The 18,034-nt window shown below is 49.2% G+C and overlaps 4 protein-coding genes across 6 annotated transcripts; 2 read left to right on the forward strand and 2 right to left on the reverse strand.

Moving 5' to 3' along the window:
* Nucleotides 1-3,624: 3,624 nt before the first annotated feature.
* Nucleotides 3,625-6,440, forward strand: INO80B (INO80 complex subunit B). The gene is made up of 5 exons (XM_016130702.2): nucleotides 3,625-3,777; nucleotides 4,016-4,208; nucleotides 4,431-4,549; nucleotides 4,708-4,877; nucleotides 5,834-6,440. The coding sequence occupies exons 1-5, from the start codon at nucleotides 3,720-3,722 to the stop codon at nucleotides 6,362-6,364; spliced, it is 1,071 nt and encodes a 356-aa protein (XP_015986188.1). The 5' UTR covers nucleotides 3,625-3,719; the 3' UTR covers nucleotides 6,365-6,440.
* Nucleotides 6,441-6,563: 123 nt separating this feature from the next.
* WBP1 (WW domain binding protein 1) lies at nucleotides 6,564-9,360 on the forward strand. 3 transcript variants are annotated; one of them, XM_016130703.2, is made up of 5 exons: nucleotides 6,564-7,166; nucleotides 7,503-7,604; nucleotides 8,120-8,222; nucleotides 8,348-8,524; nucleotides 8,691-9,360. In XM_016130703.2, exons 1-5 carry the CDS (start codon nucleotides 7,098-7,100, stop codon nucleotides 9,149-9,151), a joined length of 912 nt encoding a protein of 303 aa, XP_015986189.2. In that variant the 5' UTR covers nucleotides 6,564-7,097; the 3' UTR covers nucleotides 9,152-9,360. The 3 variants fall into 3 exon arrangements, with proteins under 3 accessions (XP_015986189.2, XP_015986192.2, XP_015986193.2); XM_016130706.2 differs by lacking the exon at nucleotides 7,503-7,604; XM_016130707.2 differs by lacking the exon at nucleotides 7,503-7,604 and having other exon boundaries at nucleotides 6,564-6,981.
* A 148-nt stretch (nucleotides 9,361-9,508) lies between these two features.
* MOGS (mannosyl-oligosaccharide glucosidase) lies at nucleotides 9,509-13,413 on the reverse strand. The gene is made up of 4 exons (XM_016130701.2): nucleotides 12,786-13,413; nucleotides 12,372-12,598; nucleotides 11,701-11,897; nucleotides 9,509-11,464 (listed from the first exon to the last, which is right to left on the reverse strand). Exons 1-4 carry the CDS (start codon nucleotides 13,135-13,137, stop codon nucleotides 9,724-9,726), a joined length of 2,517 nt encoding a protein of 838 aa, XP_015986187.2. The 5' UTR covers nucleotides 13,138-13,413; the 3' UTR covers nucleotides 9,509-9,723.
* Nucleotides 13,414-16,603: 3,190 nt separating this feature from the next.
* MRPL53 (mitochondrial ribosomal protein L53) lies at nucleotides 16,604-17,403 on the reverse strand. Its single transcript, XM_016130664.2, has 3 exons — nucleotides 17,190-17,403; nucleotides 16,978-17,090; nucleotides 16,604-16,870 (listed from the first exon to the last, which is right to left on the reverse strand). Exons 1-3 carry the CDS (start codon nucleotides 17,279-17,281, stop codon nucleotides 16,737-16,739), a joined length of 339 nt encoding a protein of 112 aa, XP_015986150.1. The 5' UTR covers nucleotides 17,282-17,403; the 3' UTR covers nucleotides 16,604-16,736.
* Between the last annotated feature and the right edge of the window lie 631 nt (nucleotides 17,404-18,034).

Consider the following 18,034-nt stretch of genomic DNA (forward strand, 5'->3'; position numbering starts at 1 on the left):
TGGGCCATTTGGGATCATTTATCCCTCCCAAACCAATCTATGTAGCCAGAGAGGTGGCCAGACCTGAACCAATCACTAGACTAAAAAGGATTCTCTGTCCAGTGGGCCAGGCCTGGACTACTTATGCACTCCTGGAGACCAGTTAGAACCCACTGAGCTGGGAAAGAGAGAAGAGGGGAGAGGTGGTTCCCAAAGACTGTTCCAGGAGACACTTGCTCAGCTTACAGTGAGGGAAGGGATGCTGGACAGGAAAAACAACAAACGAGCTCGACTTACAAAAGTTTACATGGAAAATGGAGTTCTTCTGGTTGGTGGGAAAGGCAGATCAAAAGATTTTATAAAATTTGTGGCCTTTGAGATAAACCCCAAAGAATAGACGAGGTGAAAGGGAAAGCCATTGTTTCTTAATTTCTTCAACTATCTATTGTCACTTTTCTATACTATAAGCTCCCCAGGGAGAGACGGTCTGTCTCATCCACTGCTTTATGTACAGTGCCTGGCACATAGGAAGTACTCCATAAACCATCAGTTGAAATAAACTGGCAAAAGAGTGCCTAAAAGAAACCTGAAGATTTAAAAGTTATTTGTAGTCTTGCAACTTTTCTGTAAGTTTAAAATTATTTCAAAATAAATTATATTTAAAAAATAAGGCCAAGAACTTTTCAGAAGGATAAAGTTATTCCCTTCAGCTTACAAACATACTCACATCTCTCCACTCTAAATGAAGCAAAACTAAAAACAAAACAAAATAATAAAGCCGGTGGCTACTTGCTGTCCCCACTTCCTTCCTACTGGGTATCAGGATGTTGAGGAAACACCACTGGGCCCAGTGTCAGGAAGCCTCTGTTTGACTCTGGCTCTGTCACTCCCTATTTGACTGGCTAAATCGTTTAACTTCTCTGAGGCTCAGTTTGAGGGAATGATAGCATCTCCCTTACAGCACTACTATGGAGATCAAGGGAGAGAAGGGATATGAAAGCAGGTTATAAACTCTAACACTAACTGCAGGTGATCCCTCTCTTTAACTCCTGGTGATAGAGGACTGACTACTGCCTTTACATCCTACTAGAATGCATCCTTTTCTTGGAGCTCAGCCTGCCCTTTGCGAGACTGTACACAGCTGATCATAGCCTTCATCTGCTTATACTCCCTGCCTTTGCATGCCCTTCTTGCCTCTCTTGACCTCCTCAACCCAGCCTGGCTCTTCTGCCTACCCATCCAGGACAGGTGCACACTCAGATGTGTTTCCGGTCCTTTCTTTTTTATCTACTTGCTCTTGCTGGACTGTTTCATCTGTTCTCTTCCCTTCATGGACCTCTATTATTATGCTGATGACACCCCCACTCGCACTTTCTGCATTGGCTGCTTCTCTCAGTACCCCATCTTCATCTGGGCATTCCCACAGGTATTTCAAGTGTACCTTCGGCAGAAAGAAATGATTCTCATTTTATTTGCTTCTCTCCCTATGTTCTCTTTATTTAAAACACCTTATTCCCTCAAAATACTTGGGCTAAAAATGTAGAAGTCATTTATTATGTTGTTTGCTTATTGAATATCTACTATATGCCAGATACTACCCTAGGTACTTTGCATTCTAGATTTGCTTTACTCCTTGAAAGAGCCCTGTGAGGTAGGTCCTACTTCATTCCATCTCACAAAATTAAAATCTGAGGTTCAGAGAGCTTAAATAACTTTGTGCCCAAGATTACATGCTAATAGATGGTTGTCAATGTAAGAAATGTCCAAATATGTGGAGAATTTTTATGACTTTATTTGAGCCAAACTGACGACAATTGCCAAGAGGCAAAATTTCAACGAATTGAGAAAATGCTCTGGAAAATTTTGGAGAATTGGCAGCTTATTTTATACATTAGAATCAAAGGAGGAGATGTAAGGAAGTTATGTGAAAACCATTGGTAGACTAAGCAGGTGAAAGAAAGCAAAGAGGGGAAATCTCTGGGATTGGATAAAAAGACACACACTCCTTTTACATTTGGTGGGTACAGGATAGTTAACAACATTTACAGCACATAGAGATGGTATGTGGGGAACAAGATAACAATGAGGGTTTCTGTGGTCTAACGCTTTGGTGCAGTGGGTTGTGCCCGGAGGGGTCCCAAAAAAGGGATTGCCGTGACATTTCAAAGGTATGTTATCTTAGAAACAAAAAGACAATAGACATGCTCACTTAAGGTAAAAATTGATCTTTGTCAAGGAAGCTATAGGCCTAAGACATGACTATCTGCCATTCTATGTGGTTGTTTTTGGTCTCTGAGTTTGTAGGGCCTGCCATGCAGGCCTCTCTTGAGCTTGTCAGGTTTAGTATGTGGCCCCTTTTTTGTCTATATGGTAGGACTGGGATTTGATCATAGTCTTGTCTGATTCCAAAATCCATTCTCTTAATTTGAATCTCTATAGTACATTAAATCACTATACTACACTCTACTTAAACTGACTGAATTCTCACATAAAATTTCTCATTGATTCCTTTAACCAATGAAATCTCTTTAATCTGTTCTTTTTTTGTTCACTGCTGCTACCCTGTTCAGATACACATATCATACATATTTAAATATATGTATATAGATGGTGCTTTACTCTAATTATAAATGTGATAAATACGGGCTGCAAGAAAAAAATCATTATGGATCTAAATAGTGAAAGTTCTCCAATTTCTAAAGATAACCACCAATAATGGTATAGTATACATTCCTTAATTTTTCTTCTATGCATATGGTAGCATGTTATGCCTTTTAAAATGGGATCGCATCATGTTAAAACTTGCTTTTCTTGTTTCATATATCAGCACGTAGATCTACCTTGTTCTTTTTTTTTAAATTATGTAAAACACATTTTATACAAAGTTCAATAGGCACAAAAGGGTATTTTATGAAAAACAAGTCTCCCTTCATCCTTGTTCCCCAGTCACCCATCAGAATTGCCATTACCAGTTTCTTGAGTAATCTCCTGGGGCCTCATTTCTTTTAATAGCAGCAGAGCTTCCCATTATATGGATGTACCAAATCCATATACCATATTATTTTGTCGTTTCATTAGAAGTACACCTAGATTGTTTTCAGTGCTATTACCCACTCTGATCTAAATTCCATGCCAGTTTTATCAATTACTGATCATTCTTAACTTTTGTTAGCAACATGATGGTCCAGATTGGATAGATGCACCATAATTCACTTACCCATTTCTCTACTAATGAGAATTTAGGCTTAAACACCATTTGCCCTGCTCCTAGGGCACTTAGTACTGTTAAGCACTTCTGCCATTTTGCCAGCAATACAATTCCTTATGTACTCTTCCACCGAACTGTGAGCTCCTCTAAAACAGAGTAAAGTGTTCATATTCATCTTTGTATCCTCATAGCCCAGTCCCGAATTTGGTCCGGAGCATAAGCTCACCACGCTTGAGTGTAATAATAATTGAATCGCCCGCCCTGAGCTCTAGAATCCGGTGTGGAGAGAAGAAACCAGGGGAAAGTCCTGCCTCTTTGAGTTGTACCAGGCTCAAACGGTCCGGAACTTTTGTTGCGAGTAGTGTTGTTTCTCTGGGAGGACTTTTAGCCGCAAAGCACGCCCCGCACAAGCATGGTTGCTACGCACCGGAAGTAACCGATTATTTTGCTGGTGTTAGTTCCTCCGCGGGGCGGAAAAGGCATGTCTGCCTGTGTCCCGACCATTGCCAGCCTCCTTTCCTAGCAGGACCCCATGAGTAAGCTGTGGCGGCGCGGGAGCACCTCTGGGGCTATGGAGGCCCCTGAGCCAGGTAAGTGCAGGTCCATAAAGCATCTTAGGCGTTCACAGAAAAAGAGTCCCTGTCTTCCTCTTCGGAGCTTCCAAGGTACTTCGCCACAGGTGGGAGGAGAAAGGCAGGGCTGTTGTTGTGGTAACCGCGAGTACCGCGGGAAGAGTAGGACCTCTTAAGGGGTATTGGGTTCTTCAGGATTCTCTCTGCTCTCTGCTCCGCTCCTACCGAACACCGTTGAGAGTCTCTTCTTCCGCAGGGGAAGCGCTGGAGTTGAGTCTTGGAAGTGCTCATGGCCACGGAGTGCACAAAAAAAAGCACAAGAAGCACAAGAAGAAACACAAGAAGAAACACCACCAGGAAGAGGAGGCTGGGCCGACACAGCCATCTCCTCCCAAGCCCCAGCTCAAACTCAAAATCAAGCTGGGTGGGCAGGTCCTGGGCACCAAGAGGTGAGGCCAAGAGAGCCAAGATTTTACCTGGGGAACTTTAGGAGCAGGCAAAGATAGAAGGGGAAGCTGGCCGGGCTTTCCAGGAGACTGAGAATGGACACTGACTTAAGGGTCCAGGTTAAAGCAGCAAGAACACTAGAGGGTGTAGAGAAAGCTGGATGTAGCCACTGAGCAGAAGGGAGACACTTGCTCAGCTTACAGTGTGGTGTTGCTTCTCTGCAGTGTTCCTACCTTCACTGTGATCCCTGAGGGGCCTCGCTCACCCTCTCCCCTTATGGTTGTGGATAATGAAGAGGAGCCTATGGAAGGAGTTCCCCTTGAGCAGTACCGTGCCTGGCTGGGTGAGAAGGATATGGAGGTGGGGAACTGGGTTTCTTATACGTGGTTAAGGGGAGAGGTTCGGTTCGCGATGGGGTGAGAATTTTGAGTATCCCAGGATTAACCTGGTCAAATTAGGGTACTCCATCTGAACAATTATTTTATCTCTCCAACTTTCCAGATGAAGACAGTAATTTGTCCCCCTCCCCACTTCGTGACCTATCAGGGGGATTAGGGGGTCAGGAGGAAGAGGAGGAACAGAGGTGGCTGGATGCCCTGGAGAAGGGGGAGCTGGATGACAATGGAGATCTCAAGAAGGAAATCAATGAACGGCTGCTCACTGCTCGACAGGTAAGTTGCTTCATTCTTTATTCAGTTACCAAATATATAGAGAGAACCTTCCATGTCCTAAGAACTTTGCTCGGCAGTGGGGAATCGGGGGGGAGGAAAGACAAACAAGGTTTCCGTTCTCATGGAGCTGGTATTCATGTGTGTATTGGGGGGTAAATAAGTAAATAATTTTGAAAAGTTGTTAAGTTTATAACAAAAACAGAGCGATGAAACAAAGTGGTGGAAAAGAGATAACATTAGATAGGGAGGGATGACCTCTATGAAGAGAGAACATTTCCAATACCAGAAGAGCTTTTCAGGCAGAGAGATCAGTAGGCACAAAAGCCCTGAGAGTGGAACGTGTCTAGTAGTGGTCAAGGAGGATAAGTGTGACTAAGACATGGAGGAATTGTGTGCAGAGAAGTGATATATTTGACTTACATTTCCATAGATTGCTTTCGTTTCTTAGTGGGGTTAAGGAATGAAACCAGGACAGCATGTAGGAAGCTGTTGAAGTAGTCACGTGAGAGATGGTGGTGGCTTGAACAAAGGTGAAGTTGTTGGAGAAAATCAGATGGATGTATTTTGGAAGTAGACATTTGTTGAATGCAAAGAAGAGGAATCAAGGCTAAACCTGGCTTAAGTAGTTATCCAATTGATGCTATCCATTGAGATAAAGTGGTTTAAAACAACAGCCAAAACTCCCAGAGATGTGCAGTTTTCGTATACAGGACAGGCAGGTAACATGACTAATACTCTTTCCCTTGAGAGTCAAGGATCTAAAGCTGTAAGTTGGAGACCTGGGAGGAGGCAGCATTAAGGGATCCTGGAGAAGGGTGCACATTCCACCCCTTTTCCCAAGGCCTGTGCTCCTTGAAATCCTGATTTCTAGGAACCCTCATACCCTTACCTTTACCCCTTCTCAGTTCCTGCGGACCTCTCCTGACCGTTTTCTGACTCCATCTGTCTCTCCCCAGCGAGCTCTGCTCCAGAAGGCGCAGAGTCAGCCTTCCCCGATGCTGCCACTGCCTGTGGCTGGAGACTGCCCTGCCCCCGCCCTCACCGAGGAGATGCTGCTAAAGCGCGAGGAGCGGGCCCGTAAGAGGCGGCTGCAGGCTGCGCGGCGGGCTGAGGAGCACAAGAACCAGACTATTGAGCGCCTCACCAAGACTGCGGCGCCCAGCGCGCGGGGAGGCCGAGGGTCTGCTCGGGGCGAGCGGAGGGGAGGGCGGACAGCGGCCCCGGCCCCCATGGTGCGCTACAGCAGTGGAGCACAGGGTTCCACCCTTTCCTTCCCACCGGGCGTCCCCACCCCCGTGCCAGTGTCTCAGCGACCATCTCTGTCTGGCCCTCCGGCACGATGCTCTGTCCCCGGCTGCCCGCACCCGCGCCGGTACGCCTGCTCCCGCACTGGCCAGGCACTCTGCAGCCTTCAGTGCTACCGCATCAACCTGCAGATGAGGCTGGGGGGGCCTGAGGGACCTGCATCCCCCCTTTTAGCTACTTAAAGTCCTTAACCCAGACTCTGCCCTCTCTTCTGCCTGGATTCAGTGTCTTACCCACCCTATTAAATTTTATCCGGTGTCCCGACTTGTACAGAATTGGGAGAATGGGGTATGGGAGGCCAATTCCCCGTACACACATCTTGCTCCAATCGGAGCTTGCGTTGACGCCAGGCCGTAGGAAGACTGGCCGCTAGCTCCCAGACTCCAACTCACGGGGCCCTGCTGCCTCTTCCAGCAGGATTTCCAGCGGAATTACCTGGCGTGCTTAGGCTTTTGGCGTCTTCCCGAAAGCAGGGCTTGAACCAATCAGTGGGGAAAATTGCTCTTCTGGACGGCCGTTCATTGGTTGACAAGTCGAAGCCTGTTCTGCTGTCCGTATTGGCTACTGGCGCTGTCTGTCAGGGCCGTGGTTCGAGCCTTACCCCACTCTTTGTCTGTGAAAGCTCTTGTTGTCTGGGAGAGTGGCGTAGGCGCTGCGGTGTATTGGTCACCGGGAGAAGCCTCCGATCCGCTCCTATTGGCCCACGTGCCGGAGAGCGATGCTGATTGGTAGGATAGAGCAACCTGGGTCCTAGTTGGCAGAGCTCTCCCAGGATGGGAGCTCCGACCGCGGAGTGATGGTAGCCGCACTGAAGATGGGCCGGGCAGGGACTATGGCGGTGGCGGCAGAGGTGGCAGGGGCGGGGCGGCTGGCGGTAGAGGAGGCTGTGGTCTTCTGGGGGCTGTAGGTGGAGGCATGGCTCAGGCCAGCAGCGGGAACAGCAGCGAAGAGGCCTGGGAGGCACTTCGGGTGCCGCAACAGCAGGTATCCCAACAGTTCCCAAAGCCTGTCATGACTGCCATTTATTTCCCTTTCCCCTTTACTGCCCCTTTCTTTTGGATTGGTGGGGATGGGGAAGGAACTCACGGAATTAAAGGTACTGTGAAGTTCCTAAATATGCCCCTTCCACTCTTTGTCTAAACTTTGTAACGTAGATGCATGCAGTTGACTTTTCCTGCAGCCTCGTAGACTCATCTCATGGCTGCAGTGGGAGCTTGTAGTGGCTCTCCAGTGACCAGAGGCCTAGTGAAGCCCCAGGGAGGCTCCCTGTCTTACAACAGTTATTTGTGATGTTTTTCTGTGTGCCTGTTGTCGCAACAGAATCCAGCAGCGTCTTCTCTTGAGGGAGCAATTTGGAGAGGAGCTGGAACCCAGAGTCGCACCCTGGATGCCATCCTTTATCATCCACAGCAATCCCATCTGGTTGGGAGCATTGCTCTGGGTCTCACCCTGCCCCTTCTCTACTCTAGGAAGTCTGAGACCCAAGGGTGGAAAGATCACCTTGGGGATGGGGAGTGGCAGGCCGTGGGAGATGATGAAAGCATTTTAGCTTTAGAAATTACTTTAAACTCCTTGCCCATTGTCCAAGGCTTTGAGATAACTCAGTCAGTCTTCTGGCTTCTACCAAAACACTCTATTAACAGAAAACACCCTGGGGGCCAGCCTATATGCAAAGCTGAAATTTGCAGCTCTGTATGTCCATACTTTCATTTTGTTTTCTAGACTGATTCTTGCTATTCTGAATCCTCTTCCATGTTGACTACCCTTCAGATTTTTGAACACTCCTCTCAGCCCCACCATTCTCCCTCTCCATGGATCTCTTAACTAAATTTGATTCACAGGGTGGGATTCTGTATGTGCATGCAGGGGGTGGGGGTGGGGTAGACAGTGCATTGGGCTAGAATTGCCCTTGGATCTAAGTGCCTCCTTGCTCCCAGCTTCGAGAGCTGTGCCCAGGAGTGAACAACCAGCCCTACCTCTGTGAGAGTGGTCACTGTTGCGGGGAGACTGGCTGCTGTACCTACTACTATGAACTCTGGTGTGAGTCTCCAACGGGGCTATTCTCAGGTCCTTCTGCCCACCCTCCCTTGGACCTCAGAATTCCAGCCTTCAAGGACCCTTCTCTGCATGAGGTGTCTAAGACTCTCCCTCCTTCCCGCCTGCAGGGTTCTGGCTGCTCTGGACTGTCCTCATCCTTTTTAGCTGCTGTTGTGCCTTCCGCCATCGACGAGCTAAACTCCGGCTGCAGCAACAGCAGCGGCAGCGAGAGATCAACTTATTGGCCTACCATGGGGCGTGCCACGGGGCTGGCCCTGTCCCTACTGGTTCACTGCTTGACCTTCGTGAGTGACTTGAGACTCCGGGCTACCAGTGGCTCCTCCCAAACCAGGACCCTGAATCATCCCCATTCTCTTTCTAGACATTTCAAAGCACACTTTGCCTAACAGGAAAGTGACTACCAGTTCACCCCTGGTTGCCGTCAACCAATCATACCATTCTTTCCTGCAGGCCTCCTCAGCGCCTTCAAACCTCCAGCCTATGAGGATGTGGTTCACCACCCGGGCACACCGCCGCCTCCTTACACTGTGGCCTCGGGCTGCTCCTTGACTGCTTCCAGGGAATGTACCTGCTGCTCTTCTGCTTCTAGCTGCTCTGCCCACTACGAGGGAACAAATGTGGAAGGTGTTTCCTCCCACCAGAGTGCCCCCCCACATCAGGAGGGTGGGCCTGGGGCGGGGGTGAGCCCTGTCCCCACACCCCTCTCCTGTCGCTATCGCCGCCTGACCGGTGACTCGGGTATCGAGCTCTGCCCTTATCCTGACTCTAGCGATGGTGAGCCACTCAAGGAGGCTAGGGTTAGTGTCACCCAGCCACATCTGGGGGACCACTCCCCTTGTGTGCTGCCCCTAGATCCCATGCTCCAGGTTTCTCCTGTGGGGCTGACTTCTAGTGAAGGGGACATCCCATAAGCAGTCTTGGAGGGGGTTACTTGCCTACCAGAAATAGCCCTGGTCCCACCTCCTCGAGTTCTCTGCCTCTTCCCTGCCCTCCTAGAATCTGCCTAAAAGGGCTGGAGTCCTGAGGAGAGGAGCAGTGTTTGGGGGACTGTGCTAGCTCTAACCCCCACAACATACACAGGAGCCTTTAATCTCATTAAAGTGAACCAGATGCTTGTGGACTTGGGTGGACTAGTGCTCAACTCACTATACTGCACTTAATCTGACACTGGGTTTGGAGGGGACAGGTAATGGCCACTTTTGGTACTTTCTCTGAAAGACAGCAGGCAGCCCTAAGGCCTGGATTAAGACCTCTTGATGAGGCAAAGCTGGCAAGAGCAAGAGTATGGCATGGTTTTTCAATTTATTTAGAAAAATAGACTCCAAATTCACATGCACCCCAGAGCTGTATGGGATGACAGGAGAAACCTGAGATAAGCTGAGGAGAGTCTGAAACTGGTATCTTAGGACAGGGAAGAAACTAGAGACCTTATCCCTCTAGTCCAGTGGCACAAGGGGCCTGGCTTCCCTTCTACCTTCCCTCTTTAGTAGTCTTCAGCCATGGCCAGTAGGACAAGGCTGGTCCAACCCTGGAAAGGGCGACAGCCCATGCCCTTCCCATCCCGGTCACTGTAGTGCTCCCACAGGAACCCTGTGGCCTGGTACTGCCGCAACACATTGCCCACCACATTGGCACGTAGCTTCTTGTGGAGCTTGGCTGCCTGGGCCTGGTGGGGACCCTCCAGATGCCCATAGTGGTGTAGAGCCCCTAAGGCCAGGTAGTTGATATTGAGCCACACAGCACCTCGCCAGTAGGGAGGATCATGTTCTGAATTGCGCTGGCCATAAAAGGAGCTAGAGGCTGCAAGGGAGCGTAAACCAAAAGGGCTCCAGAGGTGACGACTGTCAGCTAGAACATCCAGCAGAGGCCCAAGGCGGGATGAATGGGGGTCCAGCAGCCGCAACAGCAAGGGAAAAAGACTGACATAGCCCAGTGCATCCACATACTGTAAGCGAGGGTGGGGCCGGCCCACTACCCGCACTAGCCCCTGGGGGGACCGAGGCTTTAGATGCACAGCTTTTGTGTGGTTTCCAAAGTCTGCAAAGACTCCTAGCTCTGGGGCCCAGTGTAGCTCATCCAGGATTTCCTCTGTCTCCAATGAGGCAGCCAGTGGGCCCAGCTCTGCAGCTGTCTCAGCCTCTACTAGCTGCTCTGCTAGCCGCACCAGCACACGGGCACCCAGTGCCACCCAACACCGCAGGTCCAGGTGCCGCTCACTGGCTGAAGGGTGTGAAGCCCGGGGATAGTCATCCAGCCCTGAAGGCAGTGTCTTGGGGTTCAATAGGGTTGGCAAAGCTGGATCCCGGCCCCGCCAGCGGTAGGATAATGGCACTGGCCCTGCCTGGCTCTGATGGAGCCAAGAGAACCATGCATGCAGGCGGGGGAAGGCCCTGCGGAGGAAGGCTAAGTCGGCAGGGTCACCGCCTTCTAGCATGTAGGCTACAGGTAAAAGTAGAGTTGGAGGGTTGGCGTGGACTGTCCGTTGCACCAGGAATTCTGGGGGTACCCGGGCTCGAGCCTCATCCCCCAGAACCTGCTCTCGCCCAATCCAGCCATCAGCATTGAGCAGACCCAGCCAGTGGCCTAGGGCTTCCCGGGTAAGGTGGGGATCCCACCGCTGGACCACCAGCTGGTGAAAGCCCTCGTCCCAGAGGAAGCCTCGTGGAAAGAATGACCGGGAGGGCACCGCTGTGAAGAGAGGGACAGGTGGAAAAAGGGCTGGGGCCACCTTCTGCTCAGACCCCTCAACACTCACATCTGGCAATACCAGACCTTGTCCATAGAAGTAGCCAATTCCACCAAGGAGGCCACTGAGGGCGACCTGACCCAAAGCCTGCTCCTCAGTGCTCAGGCCCTTCTCCTGCAGCCGGAATGTCTTCTCAAATCGCTCTCTAAAGGCTTCAGTATGGCTCTCCAGAGCCTGGGTCAGCAGGCTACCTGCCAGCTGCCCCAGGGCTTGGTTTTCTGCCCGGGCACTGCCTGATTCAAATACCAGCTCCACTGAAAATGGGACTTTCAGTGTCACCTGTTGTATCAAGAATTGCCCTTGTCCCTGTCCTTGCCCACTTGGGCCTCCATTCTCCCACTTCAGAGATCCTGGCAAGCCAAGGTAGCGTTCAGAGGAGGCCCCTGGGGGCCGATGCTGAAACCAGCTATTTAAGCGACTCTTCACCATCTCTGTCAGCAAGGGAAGTCCTGGGTTGGAGGACCAGAAGACATTGTAGCTTGAAGAGAAAAAGATAAATAGGAAGTATTATTGAGGAGGAAGCAGAGGGGATTATAAAGAAATATGAGGTGATCACGAGTCAGGATGGGAGGATTTTGGCAATGCAAGGGACTGGAGCCTGGTGAGAAGGAAAATAACTGGTGGAAAGAGGACAGAGTAGGGGAGAAAGAAATCAGGCTAAGTCAGCATCCATGCCACCCCGACCACCACCCCACACTCTCTTCCCCCAGTTACCTGCAATACTTGGGAGCAGTATCCCCAGGGCTCGTTGGTGCCAGAAGTGTAAAACGGAAGTCACCAAGTTCACTGGTGTGCCCACTGATGAACTTCAACTGCCCCTTAGCTCCAACCTCTGGCACTAAGACTTCCTTGCCATCTGTCACCACATAGAAGAACAAGGACACCAAAGGGAGGGCAGAGGTACCTGAGGCCTGGATGACCACAGAGGACAGAAAAACACAACATTAGATTGGCATTCTCCCTTGAGAATCAGACTTATTGCGGGAAAGGAGCACCAGGTAGGAGCAACATGAGAAACATACATTTGGCAGTGTTGAGGGTCACTGCAGATAAGTACACAGCGGGATGATATAAAGAGCCTTGCACATGGTTCTCTGGGAAATAACAGCACTTCTATGCCATGTATTATGCTAAGAACACTACATATTATTTCCTTTAATTCTTACAATCCTGTTAGAATTAGGTGCTATTTTTTTTATCTCCATTTTACAGAAAAGGAAACCAGAGATAGTAAATTGAGATGATCTTACAGGTAAGTGTTTAAGGCAGGCAGACTCAGAGCTGTTACTTACTACCCACTCCTCCCCACTTCATACTGCATTCCTGGCGGCAAAGTTAGGGTGGAAGGAGTCTGAGCTGGGGTAACGGTGTCCTGAGACCCTGACCTGAGGCTCTACAATCACTCTCCAGCTCCAGTCTCCTCCGTGCTGACCCCCAGGTCTCTTGACGAATTCAGTGGTGAGCCTTAAAGCCCCATCCTGGATGTGCTGCCGCCCGAAGGAGAGACCGTCGTGGAACTCCCAGCCATAGGGACCCACTCCGTCCCCCTGCTCACACGTGTGCCTGAGCTTAGGAGTCCCTGGGGCGGGCCCTTGCTGCGCCCACATCAGTCCTGGGGGTAGAATGGCCACGTAAGTCAAAGAGAGAGAGAAGGGATCCTGTCCCTCTGGGTCTCTGAGAACTTCAGGGTCATCCCTCTTCGTAACTCTCCTGATCCACTCCTCCCCACTCCTGCTCTGGCGTGAAGCTGGGGCATCCAGATTAAGAGTTCGCCAGCCTGCCCGCCGGGGCCCGGTTACCGGTGAGGAGGGGCTGAGCGCTGCGGGTCTTCATGCCGAAGTAAACGTGAGGGCGGTAAGTGCCCCAGAAGAGGTCCGGGGCCACGGCGGGGCTCGAAGAGTCGCGAGGCAGCGCGGGGGGCGCGGAGTGCAGCGTGACCGCCTGCCGCGCGCGGTGCCACGCCAGCAGCCAGCTTCCCGACAGACTCAGGGCCAGAGGCAGGACTACGATGGCCAGAACGGCTCCCGCGACCGTGCCACGAGTCTTGCCAACTCGGCTGTCCCGTCGCGCGGTGCCGCTTCGAGACGCCCCCTCAGCGGTCCGCGCTCCATCTGCAAGCACTCCGCGGCGCCGCCGCTCGCCCCGAGCCATTCTGGCACGGAGGTCAGCGTCGTGGGAGCTCCGGGAGGCTGCAAAGGTGCCCGGGGTCTGCCTCGCCTCCCCGGCTCGGGCGCAGCGCCGGGTAGCCACAGATTTTTCAGCAGCAACAGCCTTTCCCGGCCTTCTGCTCCGCTTCCGCCTCCTGCCGGAAGTCCAGCCCCGCTACGTCAGGTTAAGACATCGAGCCCGGAACCGCTATCGCAGGTGTGGCACAGGGCTAATCATTGGGTTGGCTCCGCGTTCACTGGGTTAGCATTTATTTGGTGTCCTCACGGAGTTTACAGGCTAGTAGAAAACAAAACAAAGCAAAACAAACCAATCTCACACTGGCTCTTTTAAATATATTTCAAGTGTGTGTGTGTATATATACATATATATACATATATATGTATATATATACATGTGTGTGTGTGTGTGTGTGTGTGTGTGTGTATACCTGAGATGCTTTTACTTTTAACTTCTCCACCACGCCGCACTCAGGTGGCTGAAAACTGTGGCTTAGAAAGTTGAAGTCACTTGGCCCTGGCCGGAGACAGAACGTGGGGCACTTGGAACCCAGGTGCATCTGAATCAAACTGGATCGTTTTGGCTCACTTTCCTAGTGGAGAGTGCTGGAGTGGGCCCAAGGGGAAGCCTTAAATCTGCTCCAGCAGTGTCTTTGCTCTTTAGACAAGTCATATCTCCATCAGTTTATAAGATTCGTTATCTAGATGAACCCCAAAAAGGACAATAAGGGTGGTGTGGGCACTTAGAGAATGCATATTTTTTCTTTTCTACAACCCAGGAAGCGAAGGAGCTTAAGGAAAGGGTCACTTATGTCCAGGCCAGGAAAGGCTGTAGGAAAGGGGTTGCATCGGCATCTCAAGTTGACCTAGAAGAGTCAACATTACATTTGGTGGTGGTTCAGAGCGCTTAGATTCAGTTACTTATTTCTCACCAACAGCTCAGCATACCCAGTGTTATGTAAAATTCCCCAGGGCCAAGAGACTGGAGAAAGAGGCTTACAATTCCATCATTACATCTAGAGTTTTTTAAGGGAACTTAGAAATGAGGTACATATTGGGTAGCAGCAAGACATGAATATCCTCCACACCACATGACAGGCACTAAGGAGTGTGACCTAAACCAGATAGGAGTAAAATGCCTTATATGCTGAGAAAGTCTCTGAGGGGATTTTTGGGAAGCAATCTCTGTTTTGGCTAGGATCTACCCGGTGGGTCAGGCAGCAGTAACATCATGGAGTAGTCTCTCCTCCACAGAAGGTATTTTCATAAAGTACAAATCCCTATCATCTTTTGAAAAATTCTACTCCACACCTTTATGCTACTCTAGCTATTATCACACCTCCCATCCAAACTCATATATAAAACTAATACTTTATGCTATGCTGCATGCCCACTTCCTATTTCACTATAATCCGATTTCTGACCCCATCCTGCACTGGTAACTTTTTGCTCATTCAACAATTCGACAAGCCTTCTGCCCAAACACAGTCAGTCTTATCTTCCTTGCTACCACTGCACCTAGTCCACATCTCTGTTGTAGCATTTATTGCATACCTGTTTTATTATTCATCTTTGTATCTTAGTACTAATCAATTATAAGCACAATGTAGATGCTAAATACATGTAAGTTCAACAAATATTTATTGTATACTCTGTATTAGGCACTATGCAAGGTGCTGGGGACACAGAGAAAACAGTCCCAACCTTAAATTCACAATCTAGAAGTACAGTGCCAGTACTCAATCCATGTTTATAGCAATGTTTGAACCATCCCCATTTTACAAATGAGTGGTTAAGTCTAGCCGAAGATAACAGCCAATTAACCAGAGATGGGGAACTCAAATCTAGATTGTATCTTTTCAACTATAACATAAAACCTCTTGTGTGTGACCTGCCATTGAGTTGGCTCAGACTCCTGGTGACTCGTGAATGTCCCCAATGTCAACAGCCCTGATCAACTCATGCCTATGACTTCTTTTATGGAGTCAATCCACTTCATATTTGATCTTCTTCTTTTCCTGCTGCCTTCTATTTTTCCCAACATTACTGTCTTTTCCAAAGAACTCTGCCTTCTCATGGTGTACCTGAAGTAGGATAAGGCCCCTTACATAACATTTATTTAATTCCCAGTAATATTCTGGGTGCTTAACAGATATCAATTTATTCAATCCTCTCAATAATCTTATAAGGTAGGTACTATTATCCCCATTTTACAAATGAGAGGGCAGGCACTGAGAGAATAAGTAATTTGTCCAAAGTTTAATAACTACTTAAGGGCAGAGCTGGGAGTTCAACCCCAAGTATTCTGGCTCTTAACTACACTCTACTGCTTCCTGGTAGTTTTCTTTTTTTTAAAGGGGAGAGAAAAAACAGCCCTTTGAAGGTAGCACTCTTTTAAGCAAAGAAGCAGTACAGTAATGTGGTAGGAGAGTCATGGAAAATGTATTTGGCAAAGTATACAGGAGCCAATATCTAGAGATCCTTGATTGCCTCGTTGAGCATTTTGAAGTTCTCTAAATCAGTGGATGGCTCACAACCATTTTTTCCCCGTAACCTACATAAAAAAATAATTCTCTATTGCAACTACGTACTTGCAAATACACTTGTATGCACATACTTTATATATACATCTATATACATACATATTCATAATTACATGCTTAAAACTTAAGTTTCTTTAAAAAATACTTTGTATTCCATGTGTCATACATTCTAATACTTTTTATTTTACTTTGTTTTTAAAAGGCTGATTTACCCCCTAAATTGATTTCATGATCAATACTAATAGGTGGTAACTCAGTATGAAAAATACTTTAAGCACAATGCCTAAAATTATTCTTTGAAACAAGTAGTAGTGAGACATATAGCCAGTGATGTGCTTTGGAAAGATAAAATTAAGCAGCCTCAGAAATGATTAGAAAAAAAGGAGACTGGTGGGAGAATGCAACGATAAGAAGAAGAATAGGACTGAAGAGAACATTTCAGGAGCTTTTGTTTAAGACAGAAGATTCTGAATTTACTGACTGGATATGTAGGAAAAAGGAGAAGACAGTACCAGAGATAATGCTGTGGTTTCCAGCCCAGGTGGCTGGGCAGATGAAGTACCTTTAAAAGCAATGGGCAAGTCAGAGGGTGAGGCTTGTATGTATATGTGCATGTAAGATTATCAATTCTATTTGGACAGAGTGTTGGCAGGATTTGGAGAAAACTGGTAGTAGGTAATCCAACTATAGCAAAAAAGTTGAGATTAAAGCCAAACAGAAATGTAGGGTTTAACCCAAGAGGGTAGTTCAAGAGGTACCTTGAGAGTAGTGGGGGAAACCAAAATCAAAACGGTTCAACGGTGAATGATAGTAAAAAAGTGAAATAAATTCAAGTTTGTCCAGACGCCTCCGGATCCTGTCTTGTCCCAGAAAACAAAGGTTGAATTTGTGGCCACTGGGGGGGGGGGGGAGGGCAGGGCGGGAGTGTGTGTGCGGGGCGGGGGGGGGGGTGCTCTCTAGATAATGATTTGAGTGATTAATTCAAGCTTTTCTTGGATAAATGTCCTAGCAAATCCCAGGCTTGTTAGTCTCTTCCGCGCAGTTAGCGCTCGGCACCAGCGTCAGACTTGTCCCCGCTCCCCGCCGCGCTCCTTGCCTGGATGTGGGAAGCGAAGGCAGTGAGCATTTCCTGGGCAGTGAGGTGGGCGCCGCGCATAATCAGGCGATGCCCGTCCCCTGGGGAAGAAACGAACGAATCAAGTACAGGAAGGACAGAGGCACCCAGGCTGAGGGTGCGCAGGCTGACCACCGCCCACTCCCGCCAGACTCCCACGTGAGCCCACCAAAGAGCACGTCCACGCAGGGCTCGGAGCCGTCGTGCCTCACGTCCGCAATCACCGAGCAGCTGAGGTTGGTGGAGCGGACCTTCTCGCTACTCACCGCCTGGAGGAAGGTCCTGCGGTGGGAAAGCAGTGTGAGTGATGGGGCGAGGGGGGTGGACCCATACCGGGAGGAAGCCCCGTCCGTTCCCATCCCCACTCCCTCCCTCTCGTACCTCGTGGACTCCACGTTCTTCTCAAAGGGGCAGAACTGAACCCGAACCTGCTTGACAGCCCGGAGCCCCAGCCGAGCCAAAGCCGCAGCCATGGTAACCTCCGCCCCGGAAGCACTCGCGCGGGCGGAAGTGTCGTCAGTGTAAAAGGCTGTGAGTGGCCGCACTGCCGCAGGCACCAAGTGTTGCAGGTGCCTCGGCTCTGCAGTCCCAGAGGAGAAGGCAGGCCAAAAAGGAGAGGTGATTTCGGCACAGGGTATGGAGAGGCCCAAAGTAAGCGGTCATCAAATACAACCTTTCGTTCATAGATACCTTGTACCACAATGAAGAAACTAAATAAACCGTGCCAAAACTATTTGCACCTGGCTCTGATAACACATCGATTTTCTGCAGCCTTTTTCCCCTTCCGTACCCTGCTGTACCCAATCTTAAGTCCTGGTCCCTTCCAAGGAGAGTGCACCACCATCACTGCAGGGATTATGCATCTACCAGGGAGTAAACATCATTCAGGTAATTGAAGAACAAACATGTTGAACTCTGAGTAACCAAAGCTTAAACGTGAAGGTCCTACAGCCCAATATGCTTCAAATGGCTGAAAATAATGGGGAGGGATGTACAGGGTAATACAGCCCTTGGGATTGATTCAGCTGTAGAAATACCTGTTCTACCTCTGTGGTTCCTGATGAATTCAGAGAACTTTGTGTTTAGCCTGGCTCTGAGGACTTAAGAGGAAGTGGCACCTAGGCTCTCCACTTTCTATTGCTTTCTATCTTTCCCTTTTACCTCCTCCCAGCATCTAGCCCTGAGATCTATCTTCACTGATGGAGAATTAGCCCTGAGCCTTCAGA

This window comes from Rousettus aegyptiacus, unplaced genomic scaffold (genome assembly GCF_014176215.1).
Source record: "Rousettus aegyptiacus isolate mRouAeg1 unplaced genomic scaffold, mRouAeg1.p scaffold_m13_p_7, whole genome shotgun sequence".
Taxonomy (NCBI): domain Eukaryota; kingdom Metazoa; phylum Chordata; class Mammalia; order Chiroptera; family Pteropodidae; genus Rousettus; species Rousettus aegyptiacus.

Excerpts from the sequence above, each read along its gene's own strand:
- INO80B (XM_016130702.2), top strand. The coding sequence starts at position 3,720 with ATGAGTAAGCTGTGGCGGCGCGGGAGCACCTCTGGGGCTATGGAGGCC. Across the intron at positions 3,778-4,015 it reads TATGGAGGCCCCTGAGCCAG|GGGAAGCGCTGGAGTTGAGT; the intron begins GTAAGTGCAGGT and ends CTTCTTCCGCAG. Across the intron at positions 4,550-4,707 it reads GCAGTACCGTGCCTGGCTGG|ATGAAGACAGTAATTTGTCC; the intron begins GTGAGAAGGATA and ends CCAACTTTCCAG.
- WBP1 (XM_016130703.2), top strand. The coding sequence starts at position 7,098 with ATGGCTCAGGCCAGCAGCGGGAACAGCAGCGAAGAGGCCTGGGAGGCA. Across the intron at positions 7,605-8,119 it reads ATCCACAGCAATCCCATCTG|CTTCGAGAGCTGTGCCCAGG; the intron begins GTTGGGAGCATT and ends CCTTGCTCCCAG. Across the intron at positions 8,525-8,690 it reads TGGTTCACTGCTTGACCTTC|GCCTCCTCAGCGCCTTCAAA; the intron begins GTGAGTGACTTG and ends TCTTTCCTGCAG.
- MOGS (XM_016130701.2), bottom strand. The coding sequence starts at position 13,137 with ATGGCTCGGGGCGAGCGGCGGCGCCGCGGAGTGCTTGCAGATGGAGCG. Across the intron at positions 12,599-12,785 it reads CGCTCAGCCCCTCCTCACCG|GACTGATGTGGGCGCAGCAA; the intron begins GTAACCGGGCCC and ends TTCTACCCCCAG. Across the intron at positions 11,465-11,700 it reads ACTGCTCCCAAGTATTGCAG|CTACAATGTCTTCTGGTCCT; the intron begins GTAACTGGGGGA and ends TTTCTCTTCAAG.
- MRPL53 (XM_016130664.2), bottom strand. The coding sequence starts at position 17,281 with ATGGCTGCGGCTTTGGCTCGGCTGGGGCTCCGGGCTGTCAAGCAGGTT. Across the intron at positions 17,091-17,189 it reads AAGAACGTGGAGTCCACGAG|GACCTTCCTCCAGGCGGTGA; the intron begins GTACGAGAGGGA and ends TTCCCACCGCAG. Across the intron at positions 16,871-16,977 it reads CTGCGTGGACGTGCTCTTTG|GGGACGGGCATCGCCTGATT; the intron begins GTGGGCTCACGT and ends TTTCTTCCCCAG.